The sequence below is a fragment of the Crocuta crocuta genome, unplaced genomic scaffold (assembly GCF_008692635.1).
Source record: "Crocuta crocuta isolate KB4526 unplaced genomic scaffold, BGI_CrCroc_1.0 scaffold124, whole genome shotgun sequence".
Taxonomy (NCBI): Eukaryota; Metazoa; Chordata; class Mammalia; order Carnivora; family Hyaenidae; genus Crocuta; species Crocuta crocuta.
Genome location: NW_027551573.1, coordinates 3,369,127 through 3,387,236, shown reverse-complemented (window position 1 = coordinate 3,387,236; position 18,110 = coordinate 3,369,127). Strand labels below are relative to the sequence as shown.

General features: G+C 46.9%; 1 protein-coding gene across 2 annotated transcripts in view; it reads right to left on the bottom strand.

Moving 5' to 3' along the window:
• CES5A (carboxylesterase 5A) overlaps positions 1–6,595 on the bottom strand; it is a 30,800-nt gene extending 24,205 nt beyond the window's left edge. For both annotated transcript variants that reach the window (XM_077751370.1, XM_077751371.1), the window contains exons 1-4: positions 6,523–6,595; positions 5,334–5,538; positions 3,190–3,328; positions 1,427–1,560 (exon numbers count right to left, since the gene is read on the bottom strand). In XM_077751370.1, the coding sequence (XP_077607496.1) occupies positions 1,427–1,560; positions 3,190–3,328; positions 5,334–5,538; positions 6,523–6,595 (551 nt within the window). The remainder of the gene's footprint in view (positions 1–1,426; positions 1,561–3,189; positions 3,329–5,333; positions 5,539–6,522) is intronic.
• Positions 6,596–18,110: the final 11,515 nt, after the last annotated feature.

Genomic DNA, 18,110 nt, shown 5'->3' with positions numbered 1-18,110 from the left:
CTCCCTTTCCACAGCCATCTCCTCCCATCTCCTCATCTGCCTGCCTACTAGAACCCAGAGTTTAGAAACCATTTTTGGAAGCCTTTCTGCCAGAGGCACCTTCTGCAGAACCCCAACGTACAGTGCAGCTAAAAGTGGAATTGCTCTGGTCCCTCTCAGGCCTCCTTGTCTCCACTGCGGCCCCAGAGCCCCAGCCCAGGGCCTCAGGCCCAAAGCACAGCTCGCAAATATTGCTCCAGGTCCAGGTGCTGCTACCTTTCCTTCCAACCTCCCAGCTTCTGCTCAGGCAGCCCCTTTGCCAAGTACGCTCGTCCCTGACCCCTCCTCTCAAAGCCAACCTTGTCGTGGAGGCGCCACCTCTCTTGATTCCTTGCAGCCCCATCGCCTGGCGCTGCCTGGCACCCTCAGACCATTAATCACATCCTGCCCGGTAGCATGGATAGCTGCGTGCCTGTGTTACCTCCCCATGGACCCCGAGAGCCTCCCCGAGGGTAGGATCGTGCCGGACTCCCTGCTGCCTTCCCCAAAGGACTTGCCGGTGGCCTCTCACCGCTCCTCTTGGCTCACACTGTCCCCTGGCCAGGGCTTAGGTTCTGCTATGTTCTAAGTAGGATAACAGAGGTTCTCGGGCTCTGCTCTGTGAGCTCTGGGAAGTTGCTTCACCTCTCTGTGCCTCCAGTTTTCAACGGCAGGATGGGAATCAGAACAGTCTGTTTCTTGTAGGATTTCTCTGGGGGAGAGTTGAAAACATCAAGCAAGCTCACGGCACCATGCCTGGCTCGTGGTGAAGGCCTGGGCACGCTGGACATTACTGCAGACAGGCAGGCCAACACGATGGAGTGGCTACTCTCGGGGGGGGGGGGGGTTGCATCTGAGGAGCCTTGACGTGGAGCTCTGTGACTGCTCACCCACCCTGCTTCCTCAGCTTCCAGGGCACACCTTGGGGCTACACTTCTCCAGCTCCCTGTGGTTGGGTATGGCCATGTGGCTGAGCTCGGCCAGGGATATATGAATAAGAATGATGAGCGCCACCTCCAGGCTGACCCAGAAAGACTCCTTTGCACCATCTTCCCTGCTGTTCGTCCATCTGCTGGCTGGATGCAGAGGGTCTAGGCCCCTAAAGGAGGGCAGAGTTACAAGATGGAAGGAGCCGGGTCCCTTACTGACCACGTGGAAAGATGCCTGTCAGTCAGGATCACTCAATTGGACTTTACTTGACTGAGAAAGAGATTTTTATTGTTTGAAGCCACCAAGACTTGGGAATTTATCTGTTATACCTGCAAAGATTACCTAACTAATTTGGGCCACAGCTATTCAATGTCAGTGAAGTCTCATTCTTCCTTATGCAGCTGGGCACTGAATCCTCTATGGCTGCCATACAGCTGTGGCTTGGGGACTAAGGTGTCAATCTCTCAGGGACACTTACTTGAAAAAACCAAATATTCCTAGCCGGTACTGGGTAGTCACAATCAGCACATCCTCGTAGGCAGCCAGGGCGGACCCATCGAAGAGGGAGGCTGAGCCAGTCTCGAAGGCGCCCCCGGGCAGCCACACCATCACCTACGGAAGGGAGAGGAATTCTCCAGTTGGCCTGCTAGGCATTCACAGCCCCTCCCCATACATTTAGGACCTTCCTTCTTTAGGGAAATATAACCATCTCACTTTCCTTTCAAATAGCAGCAGAGATTTTGTCTTTTGAAGAAGGCCAAGGGGAAAGCAAGTAGGCCTGGGTGTGATTCCCAGCTCTGCAACTAAAAAGCTGTGTGACGTTGGGCAGATGACTTAACCTCTCTGAGGCTCATTTTTCTCATCTGTAACATGTGAAGAATGAAAGTGTCTCATTTATGGGTTATCGTGAGATTTCAACAAGATTCTGCATTTAAGTTCTTAGAACAAAAGTGCTCAGAAAGTATTAACCAAATATCATTGAACTTGTGACCCACAGGAAGACAGAAATCACTGTAAGACGTGCAGGAGAGCAAAATTCACTTAAATGGTTTTAACTGAACTCTTTCCACTACTATAGAGAGAAGAGAAGCCAGGAGAGAAAAAAAGGGAAGAGAAGTGTGAAAACTCTACTATATTAATTAGAAAAATTGGGACTGGGCAACATAAAACATTCACATTGTACTATCGTGATTCATATACTTACTAATAAATCTTTTCAATTCTCTTTTTTAAGGCCATATTAGGGACTACAAGTCTTGGGCCAGGAAAAGAAAATAAGGCCACCGAGGGAAGAGGAGAGCCAGACAAAGCACTGACTTTGACACTGGACCTTCCAGTCACTGTGTGTACAAGTCATTTATGCTGGCCTTCTGCCTCATCTTCTAAATCTGTACTATGGGTTCAGTAATCCTTACCCACAATTACTGTGGGAGTTAGATGAGATAATGTACCATGCCTGGCACACATAGTCAGTGCTCAATATGCATTGATATGCATATCAGTTGCTATGATCTGATAGAGCAAGTCTCTCATTGCAGTGGCATGGGAGGGAGATGATGGCTTTCCCACTCCCTTCTACAGAGGTATTTTACACTCTTAAATGAAATATTTAGTATTATTACCTGTCTTCGTTGCAAACAGAAAAATTGGAGGGTGTAATTACCCTCTTTAAAGAAGGCTTTCCCAAACAAACAGAGTCCTTGTAAGCAGTGTCTTTCTAAACCTTTACAGACCACTAAATACTCAACAGAGGGGAAAAACAAAAAAAAATAAAAATCAAAGGCCAAGTCATTGCCAAGAAAGAAGCAATCAGAAAGGATGATAGAGGGGATCTGTCATTAAACAGCTTTTTAAGAAAATTATTGGGGCGCCTGGATGGCTCAGTCGTTTGAGCATCTGACTTCGGCTCAGGTCACGATCTCATGGTTCATGGGTTCAACCCCCACGTGGGGCTCTGTGCTGACAGCCAGCTCAGAGCCTGGAGCCTGCTTCAGATTCTGTGTCTCCCTCTCTCTCTGACCCTTCCCTGCTCACACTGTCTCTCTCTCTCTCAGAAATAAATAAAAACATTAAAAAAAATAAAAAAGAAAAAAAGAAAATCATTGATGTGTCAAGTGATTACATTTCCCTTTTACCCAACAGGGGGTGGGCTGGATCCAAGACACCCAGCCACTCTGCCTGGGTCCCTGGCCAAGAACCTGCTGTCTGGACCCCGACCCCCCACCTAGCAGGCAGTCTTACAGGAAGCCTGGAGCCATTGTCTGCATGGGCTGGTGCATAGATGTTAAGGTACAGGCAGTCTTCGGACACTTCCAATTTGGGGTAATGCACCTTGAGAATGCGTTGATAGGAGACCAGCCACTCCAAGTTCTGGACGCATCTTGGAGAAAAAAAGTAAAAACCCCCAGTCACTGTCAGCATACTTGCCTGGGAGGGGCCAGGTCCTGTGACGGCAGGGAGGCGTGGCGTCCTGTGTCTGAGCAGAAGAGGCATATGGGGGCTATCGGCACAAAGTCTCATCATCTCCCCGACCCCCGCCAATGTGGCACAAATAAAGAAAAAAAAAACCCTGTAATTCTTTTTGATCTGGTTTTTGGGTAGGAAAGCACGCTGTACAGAATAATTGTACCATTAACCTCCGGCACCTACTTATGCCTACACCTACTACCTTAATCCAGACACACACACACAGATTCAAGATGGCTCAACAATTCTCCAAACTAGAGGACAAGACACTGGCGTGCATTATCAAGGGTTTAGCTCTAGCAGATCCCTTTTCTGCACCCAGAGGAACTAAAGGACAACTCTAGACTTTTCTACCAGGAACCAATGGAGGTAGATGTCCAAGGAGATTCCTGGGTCCGAACCTTTGCTCAAGCTGGTCCCTGTGCCCAGACTGTTCTCTCCTCATATTTGTTTGCTCATGTTCTTCCCTTTCTATCAGATTTAATGCAAGTGCCACCTCCTCCAAGAAGCCTTCTGTGATTTCTCCAGTTAGACCACAACTCTTCTTTAGAAACACCTATACATGTTATGTTCTTTCCTAGAAGTTCTCCTGGGCATGTACATGGGTGTTACCATCTTCCCCAACTCAAACATGAGCAGCTTAAAGCCTAGGACTCTGTTTTAGTCACCTCAGTACTTTATAGCCCCTAGTACTGAGCCTGCTTGCTATGCAGTAAGATTGAGGGAGTCTATATATGTGATTTCTACTGTACTCAGAGCTCCATTAATGTTAATTGGTTTTTTAAAAATAAAATAGTGTACAGATTGGGCGATGGGAAATCACCACTGCAAATTTACCCCCAGGCAAGTGCTTATGCCTTTTTGCCCTTTTGTATGTTTATCAGAAATAGAGGCCTCACTGCTTTCAATACAGGCACCTCTGACCTCCCCGCAAGGCGAGGCTAGGTGGTTCCTTCTCAGCACCCTTCTGTGATCCCCTAAGGTTGCCCTTATCACTCCATATTTTAATTATGGTTATTATTTCCACCCCTACCATCCCCACCAGCCCACAGGTTCCTTCAGAGCAGCTGTAACCAACCCACTGTGGCGTCCCCCAGAGCCTAAGAGAGAGGAAGTTACTGAGCTGGCTTTTAATGGATATGAGTTGAACGAATAACTGAATGAATGAACAGATGAGTATCAGCTTAGTGTCCTCAGTCCCTGGGCCACGTGGGGTCTTCTTTGTGGCATAGGGCACTTCCTGGCACCAGGGTACTCCTGCCTGGGACCCCAAGGCCAGGAACCAGTGTGGCCCAAACTGAGGACATCATAAAACCTGAGTGTCAGAAGATTCTCGGGGGGTTTCAAGCCTCCCCTCTCAAGCTATGCTCAAGTCCTCCTCAGGATTCATCCACCTCAGCTTGAAAGTTTGCAGTGTCTGGGAGCTCCTGACCCAGGACACACGCATCTATTCCACAGGTGTTTATGGATCTCCCTGAGTTGGGCACAGAGAGTTAGAGCTGAAATCTCTTGCAGGTGGTTCTTCACCCTAAAGCCCTCAGCCAGTCTGGATCCTGGAGCCTAAGCCTGGGTGAGAGGTGACACGGACTCGTGGACAGAGACTCGGGAAGTCCATCACAGTGGCTGCCAAACCTGATTGGTCCACGAATCCCTGGAGACACTTCAGTGAATCTCTGGAGATGCCAATTTAGGAAGCTCAAGAATCTGCATGTTGGAACACCACCACCAGCGACTCCGCTGTTCAGCCAGCTGGGGAGCCATGGGATTACTGAAGCCCTTGTCTACTTGCGTAGCCCCCCCCACCGTTCTCCCTGTTCCCCCACCTTTCCCGGGGGGGGGCGCATGACCTTTATTCCCCCCCAGTGCTCTGTCCCCACTCCCAGTTCACATTCCACCCATGGGACCGAGCCTGCTCTTACAATTTAGGGTAGGACGTGGCATCTCGGAAGTCATTCCAGGGCAATGCAGGCTTTGGTTGCCTAAATCGTAGGGGCCCTAGAGGGGGTGCAGCATAGGGGATCCCGAGGAACACACTCACAGGCACGGTGCTTCCCAGCACAGTGGTTTGCTTCCCCCGCACCCATCCCAGCCTGGTGTTCCTCACTGGTGCGTCAGCAGCTGGCCCTGAGGGGACAGACAGGGAGGAATCAGATGCTGGCTGGGTAGAGACCCAGAAGAAGCCCAACTAGGAGCTTCCCCTCAGTGGGGGCACTCTTCGTTGGCCCAGCCACTGTGCGACAGGAAGTATCCAGACTCCCTCTCAATGAACCCATGTCCACTCCTTCCTTCAAGATTGCCACCTGCATCAGAACACCGACTTAGTTTCTACTGAGAGCATAGCACCAGCCCACAACAGTTTCCGGTCACCCAGGGGAGCAGGTAGCCTCTCCCTTCTGCAGCACAGATTTCTCTTACTCTGGAACCAACAGATGCCAGGCTCTGCAGATCCTGGGATCCCACAAAGTCATCTAACCCAGAGTCCCCCATATGTCGGTCATTTTCATATATGCTTTGGTTGCAAAGTATATGCTTTTGAATATGCAGGAAAATAAACAGATGTCACTGAAAATGAAAAATAAAAAGTCCTCATGCAGATGCCACCTGACATCAGGTCATCCACCTCCAGGATATAAGGATGGCATTTTGGGCAACCAAGAGTGCAAGCTTCTTGGTTTCCACATAGACTATAGAGCATTGAGAAGGTCACTGCCCAGCTATTTACTCAGGTGTCTTGGCGCTACCTGCTCTAATGTCACGTAACAGTGGAAGTCCCATCTGGGCAGCCAGTACTACAAAGCATGGGCTCTGTCCTCTGCCCCTTCCCAGTGCCCAGGACAGAGGGCCCTGCAAGCGCCCCAGGTATGAGCACCCCAAGGACAGGACCCGGGTCTTCTGTGCAATACCCAGGCCCACAAAGGAGACTCTGTTAGGGGGCTTTCAGTACCTCCAGGACATCGGTCAGGTGCCCTAAGGTCACTACATGGCTTTCTATGAGCCATGAGACCTCTGAGAAATAAGTTTGTTTTGCACTAGTACAAAATCCCCCAAGATAAGGAAATCTCCCTACCCCATGTCCAGAGAGCCCTCCTCTCCCACTGGGTGTCTCACCCTCAGTGACAGCTGCAAGGACCCAAGCAGTCCAGAGCAGGGTCTGGCCCGGGTGCACCCACACCCCACTCATCCAGCTGGCCCGCCTGAACTTCCCGCACATCCACGGCCGCAGCTGGCCTCACAGAGCTTCCGTCAGGGATAAGAAAGGGCTTCTTGCTAGGAGACAAATGTTGAGCAGGCAGACACAGGGTGCAGAACTGATGGAGAAAGGCATCAGACCAAGATGTGGAGAGGAATTGGCCAAGCAAGAATTTCCTGTTCTGATTTACATAAGGAGAAGCTGATGATTAACTAGAGAGCTGGTGAAGGATAATATGGTAGGCTCTGGGCTCGTGGGATGATACAAGTAGAAAAGACATTTGGGATCATGTAAGTCAAAGACCTCAGCTCTGATGCCTGCAGGGGCCAGGAAGGCAGCAAACAAGCAGTGAGTGAAGCTGGCCAAGAGATCAATGGGAAGCAGTGTGGACCATGGACAGCTGGATAGCACATGCCCTGACCTGAAGGGGCAATGGCTTCTCAACTCCAGTAAACATTTGGCTTATGACAATGTAGGTACACCAAACCAGAAGCCTATGATCTCTCTTGATTTTTATATGAGGCCTCACTTCTTCAAAGTCATGATATAAGCTCAATGCAGTACTTACACTGGCTGCAATTCTGATCTAGACCCAGCACCCCGTGTAAATATGAGGAGAAAAGCCCAGAGATGAAGTTACTATACATGATTCCGCTGGAGTCTGTCCTTAACATTCTGGGTTCTCGCTGCACTGCTGGTGGGTCAAAGAAGATCTGGCTCGGGACCCAGAAGCATTACCATCCTGCTCCCGGCAGGGTCCATGCTGCTCTCGGGGTAAAGGGCCCAGGATGGGGCTCTCCAAATGCTTGGGGCTGGATGAGCAGCATCAGAACTATCTGGGCTACTTCCTGATAATTGTTTTTCTGCTCTGCCGCCCCCTAGAGATATAGGGGCAGGAACTGAATCCATAGGGGTTTCTGGAAGCATCAATCTAACACATAGGTTTCCCAGAGTAATTACCTCCTGAGAGAAGCAAGGTTGTCACAAGCACATATTAGGAGCCTGCTGGATACAGAACTCTGCACAAGGGGCAAGGAAAGTCTTCCTCAAGGTCAGAGCAAGGGGCTTCTGGATGCATTTTGCTCAAGGCAGGTGTTCTGTAAGCCTTTGCAGGATATAAGTCCTCCAGTAAATAATATACCTTTTACCCCAACTCTGGCTCCATTTCTGATACGCCACTGACAATGCCAGGAATTCTGGAAATAGGAATTGAGTGGAGTCCATTCTGAAGCTTTGATTCTTAATTCAGCAAAAATCACTTATGCCTCAAATAAACCTTGAAAACCCCTCAAATTGCTCCTGAAATCCAGTGAACAGCTGTGGAGAGCAGACCCTACGTAGCATGTTGAGGGGAGAGGGAGGAAGGGACTGCCTATACCAGATGTCTAGACGTTCAAACTGCCCACCTTTGAAGGGACCACAAATCCTGGGAGAGGAATGGGGATGGTGTGGGAATTTCTAAAATGTTTCTAGAGTGCCTGCAGAGTTTACTCATTTAGGTTAAACATTAAGCATACCCAAACATTAAGCATGCCACCATAGACATGGTGGCTGCTGCTGGGTTCAAGAACTTAAGAGCTTTTTAGACATCAAAGCCCTTAGCTTGGGTCTGGGACATAGATGGTGGGACATTGGGTGGTCAGTGGTGTTTGCTAGATTGGAATCTAACCCTAGCTTGTTAAGAACCCCCCCCCTTACCCCTGCCAAGGCTCTTTAAAAAGCTGCCTTAGGGGCGCCTGGGTGGCTTAGTCGGTTAAGCGTCCGACTTTCGCTTGGGTCATGATCTCGCGGTTCGTGGGTTCGAGCCCCGCGTCAGGCTCTGTGCTGACTGCCAGCTCAGAGCCTGGAGCCTGTTTCAGTCTGTGACTCCCTCTCTCTCTGACCCTCCCCTGCTCACGCTGTCTCTCTCTCTCTCTCCTAGAAATAAATAAAAAACATTAAAAAAATTAAAAAAAAAAAAAGCTGCCTTAAAAAAGGCAACTTTTTCCCTGCCTTTCCAAGCAGGCCCTTCCAGGTATGGCTGCCCTAAGCAGGTGCACATCCTTGACCATGGCCTTGAGACCATTTACAGAGACCCAGGTTCTATATTGACCCTTCCTCAGAATTAAAGGTGTCCTTGAACAAATCCATTCTTTCCTCTGGGCCTCAGTGTTCCCGTGTTATGATAAGATTTGTGCAGACATTTTAGGATTACAAATTCCAGAGACCCAAGCCTGAGTGAGGTTTCCAGAGCTGACTATGAGGCTAGAAGAACCCAGAACGTGGAGAGGTGGACAAGTTTCTGAGATGAGGAAAAAGGTTGTCGGCAGGGCAAGTAAGCGGCTCTGAAGGCACAAGCTTTGCCAGCTCAACATAGCATCTCCCTGCCAGTGAAGGTCTGCGATATCCAGTTTGTCTACAGTCTTGAGACTGAGACTGTCTCCCTGCTATTGCCCTCCTTAGTTGCCACCAAAAAGATTTTCCCTGCCTTGTAACTCTGTCATATAAAATATGAATTCTCTATACCGTTGCTCATTCAATGGTGTTTAAAGTGCCTTCACGTGTGCTCTTATTGTACAACCCCCTGCCCCACACACAGGCTGATGCCTTTCTTCTCTAGCTTCTTACCCTTTAAAGCTCAATTCAACACCCACCTCTTTCAAGAACCTTTCTTAGATCCTCCTGAACTCCTTAGAGCTTTGCTTTCCTGGACCTTCTTGCCTCCTAATTATCTGTGAATAGGATTGCCTTCCTCCTCGACAAAAAGGTCTTTTCCATTTACGTATCCGTCACAGCTTCTTCAGTGGGTCCTGGTGTTTCGTCATTGACCTCGTAACTTCACAGTTTGTACCATTCCCACTACTAACGTGACTATTCATTTACTCAAAATGTTTCCTTCAATTGACTTAAAAAAACTATTTATTATCAAGAAATTTGTATATAGCTAATGCAATGGAGATAGTATTTTGAAAGGAGTAAACCCATATATTTTGTATTCCTATACTGCAAAATCATCCCCCACCTCTGGCAACCATAGTAAAGCTATAGAGTATGGTGTAGAGGACCCCAAAATAGGACAGAGTGGAGAATCTGCCCCTCCTGCACCATGGATCTTGGGAAGGAGAAGGGAACAACGGTAGGAAAAACAAGGAGCGATACCAGGTGCCCTGAGTCCCCGTTTAGACTTACGTCCCACAGTGGGAGGCGTGCCAGACAGGGAAGTTGAAGGCAGACTTGTTTCTCCAGAAGGAGACTGCCACAGAGGTGCCCCAAATCCTTAAACTAGACTGTGGCGGCCGCAACCGAGTAGAAGAGGTTGGGCAAAGAGAGACCTCGGGTGATGCTCCTGCTTACCCTGGATCAGCGTACTTGAGAATATGGTCAGGAACTGGGTAGGAAGGAGATCAGGGGACCCACAGAGGTGCGTCCTGGGCTTGGGGACAAAGTGAACCACAGCCTGACCTGGGTGGAGCACAGTGCTGAGTGCTGTTCAGAGCCAAGGTGGGGCACTGAGTCACTGAGGATCCATGGGCTTTGACCAAGACAACAGGATAGATCACAAACTCGCCATGTTAGAATTCATCATCTTCCCAGGAACTTGGTGCACAGGGAAGCTGCTGTGGACAGCTCAACAATGCTAAGACTCACTCTCTCCATGCTTCTTATGTGGTCACATACGCTTCCCCCAATTCATGCATCCAGACACCATCTTGGAGAGGAGTGGGGAGGATGGGAAGCAAATCTGAGGCCATGCATTTATTTGAAAAAGCTTATTTTACTTAAAGAGATTGTTTAAATTATTGAATAGGACTGAATTTACCAGAGGGAACTTGATGTAAATATCTACCATTAACCATGGGGCAGGGCGGGGGTGGGGGGGGTGGTTATGTGTGATGGTGGTGGGGGATAAGTTCTCTCTTCGTTAAAAAGAAGAACTAGTAAGTGTTATAGATACATATAAGAAGCATGTTGCAGGGTGCCTGGGTGGCTCAGTTGGTTGAGTTAGTTGAGGGTCCAACTTTTGATTTAGGTTCAGATCATGGTCTCATGGTTAGCTCTCTCAAGCCCCGCATGGAGCTCCATGCTGTCAGTGTGGAGCCTGCTTGGGAATCTCTCTCTCCCCCTTTCTCTGTCCCTCCCCAGCTCATGTTCTCTCTCTCTCTCATAAATCAACTTTAAAAAAGATTTTAAAAAGAAACATGCTGTGATCAAACTGATTCTATTTTTTCTACAAACAGCACTGAAAGAGAATGGTAGAAGGCATGACTTTCTAACTGCATATCTAATATTTGCTCTTCTCTCAAGGTGCCACCTCTAATTATCTCAGGTGCCCCCAAATGGACAGGGTATGCACTCTGGGAAACTAATATGGCTTGTAATAAAGATACTAGTTTTCATTTATGGAATGCTTTGTAGGCTATCAGAACCTGGGCTAAACGTTTTGCAGCCATTACCTTATCTAATGCCATTATTCCCATCTTGCAGGTGAGAAAATTGAGGCTCTGCAAGGTTAGATGAATTGTCAAATATCACAAGGCTGAGGAGTCAGCACAGCTGGGACTTGAGCCCAGACATCCTGGCTCCAAACTGCAGGCTTTGCCATTTAGAGAGGAGGAAGAAGCAGGAATGAAGAGCAACAGGAAGGTTAGGGAGCATGACTGACTTCTGCAGTTCTTGGCCATTAAAAATCATTTAATCTTCTAGGAAGCTGAGTAACCACATGACATCACCTCCTTGGACCTTGATGTTCCCATCAGTAGTACAGACCAGTGGCCTGAATGGCCCCCAAGACACAGACCCTTGATGGGCTCTCTCTGTCCTCCCAGACTGCTCTGCTGAAACCCTGCGGGAGAAACCAGAATGAGAGAGGACCTCAGTCTGAGGCTCGGCTTTGGCTTAAAACTTATGCTAATTGACCCTGCTACCAGTGGCTTTGGGTGGAGACTGGACTGCAGGCGGACAAAACAAAGGGAGGATGCTCTGGGATGGACTCGGGTCACAGGGGGCAATCCCCCTCTCACCCAACATGGGCCTGGAACTGGGTACCCTTGAGCTTCCTTCCCATAACCTTTCTTCAAACCCACCTCACATTGCTGCTCAACTCAAATGCTTCAACAGGATGTTCAAATCCTTTCCCATCTGGCTCCATTCTGCCATTCCACATGGATGCCTCACTGCACCCCATCAGCATACGCATATCACTGTGCCCTATCAGAGCACCCACATCACTGCACCCCCATCACTGTGCTTCCATCACGCCACCCCCTTCCGTAGAGCCCCATCACTTTACCCCATCCCTGTACCCCATCACCTCACCCCCCCATCCCTACAACCTCATCATCACACCACCATCATTTATTCCCATCACTGTGGGTACCATCACTGCACTCCATTGGCAACCATCCTTTGTTAATTACATTTTCCTCTCCTGGAACGTTTTGCCTTGACTTCTTCACCTGGTAAAATCCTACTTGTCTTTCAAGACCCCACAGAAATACCACCTCCTCTGTGCAGAGACCCTTATTCTCAATGTTACAATCATTTTCTCCTTTCCTCCTGTGCACTTTGTTGATGTCTCTATTATACTATTTACAATGCTCCATCCTAGTTCTGTGGCTGGTTTGGCCACAAACGATGATGATGACGATGCTAATATCACTCGTCTCCTGGTCACATAACCTCAGGCCACTTCTGCTTTAAATCACAGCTGCCATGGACAGTTCTGTGCAGGCTCAGCCTCACCTTGCACTGACAGCACAGCACTTGAAGCATGGGTGGGCCATGTGACTTTCTATTTTCTGCCCCAGGGCCTTCTCCCTTGTCACAAATATCCCCTCTGACTTTGTTTAAGTGAGATTGGAATTAGAATAACCCAGGAGTAACCCTGTCAAGCATGAGACCTGGGAGATATACACACCAGCCTCTGAAGGCATTCTGTGTGCTGCTCAGAAGGCAGAAGGTTGTAGAGAAACCGGGTTCTCATTGCTCACAGCAGCAGTGTCAGTAATGCACTCTTTCTTGTCATTTCTCTCTCCTCTCCCAGACCCAAGCTCTGCTCTCTGGGAACAAAACTAAGTCAGTGGGCACCAGAAGGAGACCTAGGAAGTAGATTGTTAGTGGGATTCTGTGAGTGAATCACTCACCATTCAGACAGCATCATGTCATAAAGACATTCAGGGATGGGGTGGGATGTGGTCCAGCTGGAGGGGCACCATGGAGGTATGCCTTAACCCCAGCATCTCTAAGGTATAGAGGCTAAGCTAATTATAAAGGGTTTTAGTGTTGGCTGGATTTCATTAACTGCCTTGGAAACCTTGGGAAAAAAATGATAGGTTCTGGTCAATCAGCTATCAACACAGAGTGAAAATTGGAAGGCTTCCTGGCAGCTTTTAAAGATAACCCTATCTCATGGGGCGCCTGGGTGGCTTAGTCGGTTAAGCGTCCGACTTTCGCTTGGGTCGTGATCTCGCGGTTCGTGGGTTCGAGCCCCGCGTCAGGCTCTGTGCTGACTGCCAGCTCAGAGCCTGGAGCCTGTTTCAGTCTGTGACTCCCTCTCTCTCTGACCCTCCCCTGCTCACGCTGTCTCTCTCTCTCTCCTAGAAATAAATAAAACATTAAAAAAATTAAAAAATTAAAAAAAAAGATAACCTTATCTCCTTGAACCACAGTGAGACCCAAGATTCAACCATAAGAGTGAGAGAGCTACAAAGGAGGTGGAATGCATAGCTGTGGAAGATCTCCTATACTAAAGCCAGGGTCCAGGTAAGATGATTAGGACATGGAGACCTGGGGTGGAGACATGTGGATGGATGTGTTTGAGAGCCATGAACACCCAGATTCACCTAAACTCTCCAAACTAGCAGAAGCCACTTTCTCCTTCTTGCTAGAGGACAGCAGCCTGGATGTGTGATATGTGTCTCACATGAAAATGCTTTTCTTCTTAAAGATCAGCTGATTTCCTGCATTACCCTTGGCCAGTCATGAAAGCCAGGTTTCAGCAGAGCTTGAACAAGGAAATATACTCCCTTCTCTGGGAGGAAATAGTTTTCTCACTGAATTAATTGCATAACATGGCCAATATGTCCTGATAATAACTGAGAAAAACATGTGCGGGAGTGAATCCTGAGGGTGGTGGACCTGAAAGGTGGAGCAGAAGATAAGACTGGACAGGAGAGAATTTATTAACACAACAGCACATTCTCATGACTCAGGACTTATTATCCTGAAAGAATGTCTCGAGCTGGTCTAATATACTGCAGGCATGACTTCTTGAAGCTTGAACATGATAAATGAGATGGAAACGCTAGAATTGCCATGGCCAAGTATTGATAAAGTGATCAAAAGGTTCAGGGTATGGGTCTTTTAGAATAAATTTATTTCCTAGAGTAAGGGAACTCACCACCTGGTGATATTTACTAGGAGTGTCCAGAAGCTCTCTTCACTAAGGTAGTGAGCAATGCACCAGTGTAGAGGGCACCTGTATCTTTGAGAATCCCAATGGTGACAATTCTTGGTAAGTAAGGGTTGACAGTAAGCAATACTACCATGAAAATAGGCTTCATTCAGATTCAGTCAATGTGAATGGATCTGGAATAACAGAAGCCAAGTAGTGCCTCAGACATAACCACCAGAGATACGGTGGAAATTATCACGTGGACGGCAGAGACAGAGTGGCAACCAGGGTGCCTTGTCCCACTGAGATCTATGACAGTGACTTAATAGACCATGGTATTTCTAGAAATAAGATAAGTAGGCAGCCAACTTGACTATTGCTTCAGTTGTTAAACTAGAAAAAGCCAAGAGCTGGTGAGCAGAAGTTGGATGTCAGCCATAACAGTGAAAGATCATAATGCCTTATCAGATGTTTCCAGATCTAAACAATCACTTCTCGAGGCGCCTGGGGGGCTCAGTCGGTTAAGCATCTGACCAGCTCAGGTCACGATCTCAGGGTTCATGGGTTCGAGCCCCATGTTAGGCTCTTTGCTCACAGCTCAGAGCCTGGATCCTGCTTCAGATTCTGTGTCTCCCTCTCTCTTTCTGGCCCTCTCCTGCTTGTGCTCTCGCCCTCTCTCTCTATGCCCCCCCAAAATAAATAAATGTTGAGAAAAAATTTTCAAAAAGAAATAAACCACTTCTCAAACTTATCGAGTCCATCTTTTAAATATTTTTTATAGTTTATTGTCAATTTAGTTTACATATAACACCCAGTGCTCATCCCAATAAGTGCCTTCCTCCAGTCCATTGATTAAAAGGATTCTGAGTCCTCTTAAAGAAGNTATAATATATAATATATATTATATAAAAATATAATATAATATATAAAAATATAATATATAATATATATTATATAAAAATATAATATAATATATAATATAAAAATCATTCCCTCAATCCTTCTCTAAAGGAATTTGTAGCCGGGACCCAGCTCATCATGGGAAATTTCAGATGCATGGTCATTTGGTGGCCATGATCTAGCCTTTCTTTTCAACCAGGACACAGTAACACTCCAATACAAGCTTCTCAAACTGCATATAATTCTGTGCTACAGTTAGCAAGGACGTACTCCAGAATTCCAGAGACCCCAAAAGAGAAGAGATTCAAAACACTAAGGTCAGTAATGAAAGTAGGAACATTACTACCAACCTTATGGGATGTTTTCCAGGCCGAAAGGAAATGATAAATCAAATAGAATACAAATGTATCACAGAGGGATGGACAAAATGGATGAAGAGGGTCAAAAGATACAAACAGCCAGTTATAAAATAAATAAGTCCTAAGGATGCAATGTACGTGTGGTGACTATAGTTAACCATATGTACTGCATACTTGAAAGATTGTAACAGGGTCAATCTTAACCGTTCTCATTACAAGAAAAAACATTTTGTAACTATGGGTGGTGATGAATAGTATCTCTACTTACTGTGATGATCAGTTCACACTGTGTACAAATCGAATCACTATATTGTACACTTAAAACTAGCATGGTGTTCTATGTTAATCATACTTCAATTTTAAAAGCTGGGCAAAAGGCTTAAGCGGCATTTTACAAAAGAACCTAACCAAATAGTTAATAAGCACATGAAAGGGTATTCCATATTATTAGCCATCAGGGTAATGTGATTAAACACACAGTGAGTACCATTATATACCCACCAAAAAGGCTAAAAAGTAAAAAGAAAAAAAGAACTAATTATATCATGTATTGGCAAGGATGCGGAGTATCCACTGCTAGGAGAGAGAGGTTTAAATGGTAAAACCACTTTGTAAAACTGGATGTCACTTTCTAATAAGGTAAACATTCACCAACCCTGTGACTGGGCAATTATACTTCGAAGAGAAATAAATGTATATGTCCGCAAAAAGACTTGTGCAAGAATGTCTACAGTAGCTTTGTTCATAATAACGCCAAACTAGAGACCAATGTTCATCGAAAGGAGAATGGATAAACTGGTATGTTCACACAACTGAATACCACCACTCAGCCGTATAAAGTAAATAAAACTGCTGAAATGTACAACAATGTGAATGAATCTCAGAAACATTCTCTTGATTGAAAGAAGCCAGACACCAACAGGCAAAACTAACCTTTGGTGACAGAAGTCAGAATAGTGGTCATGTCAGTGGGGAGAACTGAGTAGAAAGGGGCATGGGAACTTTGGGGAGTTATGCAAATGTTCTGTGTCTCAATCTGGTGATTACATGGGTGTCAACCTATGTAAAGATGTATGAAGCTGAACACTGATGCTTTGCCTCTAGGTAAATTATATTTCAACAACTGGCTGAAAGATAAATCAGCAAGGTCTCATTTCTAAGGATTTTGCTGAGTGTCAGAAGTCAAGGCCATTTCTGGATTCACTCACTGTCAAGCCTGGGTCACTGTTATTATAGCTTACATGCTGGTAACCCGGCTGGACAGGATACTTTGCTGACTTCCACATCTGCCCTCTGCCCTGAATGTGCTCTAAAAGCCAACCACTGGATTTAGTCTGCTTTTCATCTTTATACCTTGTGGCCAAACTCTGAGCTCAGGTGACAGCCCTGAAATCACACCGGGCAGTTCCTGGAATGGCACAGCTCTCTGTCAACAGCACAAGCTCATTCACCAGTGAGGGTGAGGTCTCTCTGATTTCCACTAGGAAAGAATCAGTAAGTGTCCAGGTGTACTACACTCTGCACGGAGATGAGTGTGTGTGAATCCCACTCTACAAATGTGGGAGCACAAGAAATTAGGCTCTATTTTTCTCTAAGTGAACTGAATTTCTCTACTGAGTACCCAGCACCACCTTGTAGAGTGGAATTACCTGCCATCACTGCTGTTTTCAGATCTAAGCCTGCAGCTCCCTCCCGGCTCACTGCTCTTTGTCTCTGCTCCTTTTCTGGTCTGGAGTTTGAGCAGAACTCCACCTTCCCAAGGTTCTCTTTCTGTGTTGTCTGTCATTGCAGTGGATTTGGACCGGAGGAGGATGTCAAGGCACAAACTCCTGGCATCTGCTGACCCAGAAATTTCAAACTTAATAATGTTCACAAGCATGCATCTTCTCCAGCTACTGAAGGCTAAGGCTCTTGAACTTCAGAAGTTCAAAACTGATTCCCATTTGGGCTACTTTATGCCATGCCATCCTTCCTTGAGGCAAAGAATGCAGAATGGCCTCATGGGCTGGATGGGGAAAGAGACAAATAGGTACAAGGAATGGAGAAGAAGGTAATCCTTCAAAATATGATCTCTCTTCACATCCTTGGAGAGTGTTGGGACCTCCTGTGAACTTTGCTGAGTTTTGCAACTCTGTGGGCAGGAGGGTGGGAGAAAAATAAGGCATAGATTTCACCTTCGAGAGCCTAGATCTAGGTGAGGGAGTTACTGTGTGAGTGCAGGTAACTCTAATAGAGGGCTCTAATAGAGGGCATAACGTGGTAATTGCCCCAACTGAAATTTGGACTGAGATGGTGTGCAGAGAAGGAAGATGATTAATCTGAGGCAACACGGCAGATACCCACTTATTTTTCACCCTTGCACTCATAGCAGTTGACCAATGGCTTCAGGGCTCCTCATCAGGGAGCTCCCCGCTCCTAGCCTGGTCCTCTCCACAGCCCTGAGGGTGGGTCACACAGTATCCTTCCTCTTTGACCTTTAAACTGTGATACCTAACCCCAAAAGATTGTGGGACTATGTCAAGGAAGAAAGAGTGTTTCAACCCTTATTAGAAGGAGGGGGTAAGGAGTGAGAAGGTGTTCTGGAAGATTATTGCAGGAAAGGCTCAAATTTGTCCACACCTACCTATATCCACACCCTTGGCATTGATTCTTCTTCTACAGTGATGCTGAGCTTCATCATGTGACTTACTTTGGACACTGAAACAACAGCAAATGCCATACAAGTAAAGAATTGACAAGTGCTTGTATAATGGGTTGGCTTCTCTGTGGCCCTTTAGAATCCTGCAATTACCATGTGTGAGCCAGTCTGGCTAGCCTACTGGATGATGGGAGTCAGGGCCCCAGTGTCCCCATCGCTCCAGCTGATGGTGGCGTC